Here is a 4,921-nt window from a genome sequence, read left to right as displayed (position 1 = left end):
ATGGACCCTCACTCGCCCAACAAATTATTTGCGACAAAATATTGTTTTCTCATACTCGGAGATGTTTCTTTTTCTGAATCATTTCTTTATTTTTCGTTTTTTTAAAATACTTTTTTATTTTATGTTATTTTGTTATTATTAATTTTTACAAAAACTATGTTATTATTATTATCATTATTATTATTTTATTTAATTAACTTTTTTTCATGAAAATTACTTTTATTTTTTCATGTTCCGGGATGTTCAGGCATGTACCGGCATGTTCCGGAATGTTCCGGAATGTTCCTTGTTCCGGGTTTATCGACGCCTCTACTTCATCGCACATAACATCGGACAAGTTGCAGCAGACGCCAGCGAGGCAGCTAAACGAGAGGCAGACAAGAAAAAGGTCGCCGTTACAATCTCCTTGATCGGTAAAACCGCTTACAGTACGCTCAAAGATCTCTGTCTTCCTGATTTACCCGCTGATAAAACTTACGATCAGCTTACACAAATTCTGAAAGACTACTACAAACCTAAGGTACTTGAAGTTGCCGAGACCTACCGCTTCCATCACACTGTACAAAGTGAAACTGAAAGCGTAGCGGAGAATGCAAACGAGCTAAAACACTTAGCTGTTCACTGCAATTTTGGTCCTTACCTTACACGAGCCCTCAGAGATCAATTTGTTGGGGGAGTGAGGAGTCAGACTACTAAAAAGAAACTACTTTCAGAAGATAGGACATTCGATCAAGCTCTCAAGGTCGCTCAGGCAGATGAACTGGCGGAGAAGGAATCTAAGTTACTCCAGGGCAACTCCGGCACTTCCAGTGTTAGAATTCTGCCGGTAAATGCTGTTCACAAGAAATCTTTTTCTGCTCAAGAAAGCCAAAGGCAAACAGATCCTAAGTCAAAAATGGGAGGAAAGCAGTGTTTTCGGTGTGGCTCTCCACAACATTTGGCTGACAAGTGCAGTCATGTCGAATCTACATGTAATTACTGTGGGAAGCCTGGGCATTTAGCTAAGGCCTGCTTCAAGAAAAAGAAAGAATTTGGTGGTAACAACACCAATCACCAAGTAATAGCCGCTCCAATATCAGGAACATGTACCAAGGAGGAGCACGAGAATTCAGTCCCTTCTTGTACAGTTTATATGAAAAGTGTGAAATCTTCTGAAAATTCGTCATTTACACCGCCCTTATACAAACTTACCGTTACCATTGAAGACCAGGAAGTCCCTATGGAAGTTGAAACGGGCAGTTCTGTGACATTGTTGAGTTCTGCTGATTTTACCAAAACCGGAGGACAAGTAACTACACTCAAACCCCCTACAGTGCTTTTGAAAAGCTATACTGGGGACATTATCCAGTGTCTAGGTGTGAAGGAAATGGATGTCAAAGTTGGAGACCAGGTGGGTACCCTGTTAATTCGTGTAGTTCAGGGACTATCACTACTGGGGCGGGACATGATGTCCAAGTTTACATTACCTTGGCAGAACATTTTTAGTTCGATTTCAACTGCAGCTGAGGATATAGTTCAGCAGTACTCTGATTTGTTTGACACTAGTTCAGTGGGAAAACTTAAAGGAATCCAAGTGTCATTGCGAGTAAGTGATGAAAGCCCTGTGTTTACCAAAGCACGAGTAGTACCATTTGCAATTCGGTCTAAGTACGAAAAGGCCTTGGAGAAATTAGTGGCAGAGGATATCATTAAGAAAGTAGAGCATTCCGAGTGAGCATCACCTACAGTCCCTATTGTTAAAGGAAATGGGGACCTGAGAATTTGTGGGGACTACTCTGTCACCATCAACAAATTTTCAGTCTTAGAACAATACCCCTTACCAACTCTGGAGGAACTACTGAGTATTTTATCGGGGGGAAAAAAATTCACTAAGATTGACCTTTCTCAACCATACCATCAACTAGAGCTTACGCGAGAAAGCAGAAAATACACCACAATTAACACTCATTTGGGCTTATACCAATACAAGCGCCTGACTTTTGGAGTGAGTAGTGCTGTGTCAATCTTCCAACGCACTATAGAAAATGTCCTTAAGGACCTTCCAGGCTGCTGTGTCCGTATTGATGACATCCTTATTTCTGGAGAATCAGATGAAGTCCATCTGGAAAACCTTCATCGAGTACTAACTCGATTACAGGACTGCGGTCTTAAGCTTAACCCTGATAAATTCTTTTTCATGCTGGATAAAGTAGAGTATCTTGGTACTACCATTTCTGCTGCGGGGATTTCAAAGACTGCAGAGAAAGTGCAGGCAATAAAGGATGCAGCACCTCCAACAAATGTTTCTGAATTACAGTCATTCCTTGGATCAGCCAATTTTCTACGTAAATTTGTGCCGGATTTTGCAAAGTTGGCTTCACCTTTGTACGGATTACTTCGCAAGGAGGTACCGTGGAGTTGGTCAAAACAGGAACAGGACGCTTTTGATAACATCAAGGCTGCTCTGTGCTCTGATTCGGTTTTACGTCACTATGATCCTAGGACTGAATTAGTTCAACAGTGTGATGCTTCTTCAGTGGGTGTGGGAGCTGCATTACTGCAACCTGGACCTGATGGTGCATTACAATCTGTTGCCTATGCATCGAGGATACTGAACAATGCAGAACAAAATTACTCCCAAATTGAACGTGAGTCATTAGCAATTGTTTTTGGCGTGACCAAATATCGCCAGTATCTGTTAGGTAGACACTTCAAACTTCTAACAGATCATAAACCTTTGATTACTTTACTTGGGGAACACAAGCCCGTACCCCTGTTGGCAGCAGCAAGGATCAAAAGATGGGCATTACTTTTAGCTGCTTATGACTATACAATTGAATTCATAAGCGGCAAAGACTATGTGTTTGCAGACTTTTTGTCTAGGAAGCCTATTGAATACAAGCAGTCTGCTGCAGAACAGGTAACTGTAAATGTGATGTTTATCGACGAAGACCAGTTTTTAAATGCGTCCGTGGTTGCTATGGAAACCATGAGAGACCCAGTTCTTGGAAAGGTGTTACAGTTTACTCAGCAGGGTTGGCCCAATAATCTGGAACCAGTGTTCCAACCTTTCTACGTCAAAAGGCTTGAACTCTCTCATGAAGATGGTATCCTCCTGTGGAACTCGCGAGTTGTTGTACCAGAGTCGTTACAGGCTCTCTTATTGGCCGATTTGCATGCTGAACACCTGGGTATGGTCAAAATGAAACAATTAGCTCGAAAGTACTTTTGGTGGCCTGGACTTGATAAGCAAATTGAGGAGACAGTTAAATTATGTCCTGCTTGTCAAGAAACTGCTAAATCGCCAGCATCCGCCCCAACTGCTTCATGGTCCTGGCCAGGCGGACCATGGAAACGATTACATGTAGATTTTGCTGGGCCTTATCTTGGCAAGATGTTTTTGGTCGTGGTGGATGCTTATTCCAAATTTTTGGAGATAGTACCCATGACTCATGCCACCAGCACCAACACTATTACTGCTTTGAGACACATTTTTAGTTACTTTGGTTTACCAGAACATCTGGTAACGGACAATGGGACTCAGTTTACGAGTGATGAATTCCAGAAATTTCTAAGAGAGAACGACATCCTTCATACTCTCACTGCTCCAGGACATCCTGCTACAAATGGGTTAGCAGAACGCTATGTGGGTGAATTTAAAGATAAACTGGGCAAGATTGGAGATACAGGCGAGTCTGTGCAAACAAAATTAGACAGGTTTTTGTTGACTTACAGGGCTACACCCACCACGTTAGGGAAATCACCCTCAGAATTACTTATGAACAGACAGCCTAGAATTAGATTCAGTGCACTGAGAGCCAAAAGTTCCAAACAGGAAGTTAAGGTTTTTCAAGACAACCTTGATAACAAACCCCAGTTTACACCAAACCAAGCAGTTTTTGTGCGTAATTTTGGCAAAGGAGCCAAATGGATTCCAGGAACAATTGTTGGAACAGTCAGTCCCTGGAATTTTGAGGTTCAGGTCGGAGACATTATCTGGAAACGACATCAAGAACAATTACGTCCACGATTCATACCTTCCACACTAGGGTCAGAGTTAGTTCCTGCGCCCCAGCTACCTGAGCAAACTGAAGGGTTGACCCCAGTAGTGAGGGAAAGGCCTGTTACAACACCAACCCTTTCACAGCCTAAAGAGGCTACACCTGTACTTAACACTCCAGCCTTGGATAGCATGGCTGAGGCTTTTTCTTCACCGCAGGACTCATCTGTGCGAGATTCAGAACTTCAAGCATCAGCGCCTGAGCAACCAGAACGGAGATACCCTCTCAGAGAGCGTAAACCGCCTCAGAGGTTCTACTAGTCTTTAGTAAACTCAAGTGTTCGTGACTTTGGGACTTGCCCCTATCAGTACATTACTTTGTATTATTATCAGGTTCAGTTTTTCTTTCCTTTGCTTTAAGAGGGGGCATTTGTCATATCCCATGAATCCTTATGCGCTTCGTACATGCGCAGTAGTTGCTTCTTGCCATGTGTTTACAGACTTGAAGTAAAATATTGTTGAGTTCTCTGCGTTCATTATACAATTTCCTGGTACATTACAAACTACAAATTCCTGGTACATTACAGATTTAGTTCAAAACCACAAACTGGCTTCCTCCGGCTGTTTCAACTGTTTCCATAGAAACTTTACAAAACAACCCGCTTTCACTGATTATCATCAGTTAAACACTCGAACAAAATGCCAAATTAAAACAAGCGAAGGAGAAAGTTTTTACAAAACATTTTTGGAAAAAAAATACGACAAGTTTAAGCCTCCTTCATTTTTTATTTAAAAAACTGGCGGGAAGTGATATTTTTTTAGAAAGTGCACATAATTCAAATCGACCTCCTGGTCTCCCATTTCATCTGATTCACTTGTCTTTATTTTTGTTCGCCTGGTTATGGTTGCTATGCAAAAAATATCAGTCAAGTAATAGATCAA

The 4,921-nt window shown here is 41.7% G+C and overlaps 1 protein-coding gene across 1 annotated transcript; it reads left to right on the top strand.

Annotated features, from left to right (window-relative positions):
* Nucleotides 1–259: 259 nt before the first annotated feature.
* On the top strand, nucleotides 260–3,069 carry LOC140949188 (uncharacterized). The gene is made up of 3 exons (XM_073398417.1): nucleotides 260–1,696; nucleotides 1,970–2,992; nucleotides 3,064–3,069. The coding sequence occupies exons 1-3, from the start codon at nucleotides 260–262 to the stop codon at nucleotides 3,067–3,069; spliced, it is 2,466 nt and encodes an 821-aa protein (XP_073254518.1).
* The last annotated feature ends 1,852 nt before the right edge of the window (nucleotides 3,070–4,921 follow it).

This window comes from Porites lutea, chromosome 9 (genome assembly GCF_958299795.1).
Source record: "Porites lutea chromosome 9, jaPorLute2.1, whole genome shotgun sequence".
Taxonomy (NCBI): Eukaryota; Metazoa; Cnidaria; class Anthozoa; order Scleractinia; family Poritidae; genus Porites; species Porites lutea.
This window is presented reverse-complemented; position numbering and strand designations above follow the sequence as displayed.

Coding starts and splice junctions, on each gene's coding strand:
- LOC140949188 (XM_073398417.1), top strand. CDS start 260: ATGTTCCGGAATGTTCCGGAATGTTCCTTGTTCCGGGTTTATCGACGC. Junction 1,697..1,969: donor CAGAGGATATCATTAAGAAA/GTAGAGCATTCC, acceptor TACCAATACAAG/CGCCTGACTTTTGGAGTGAG.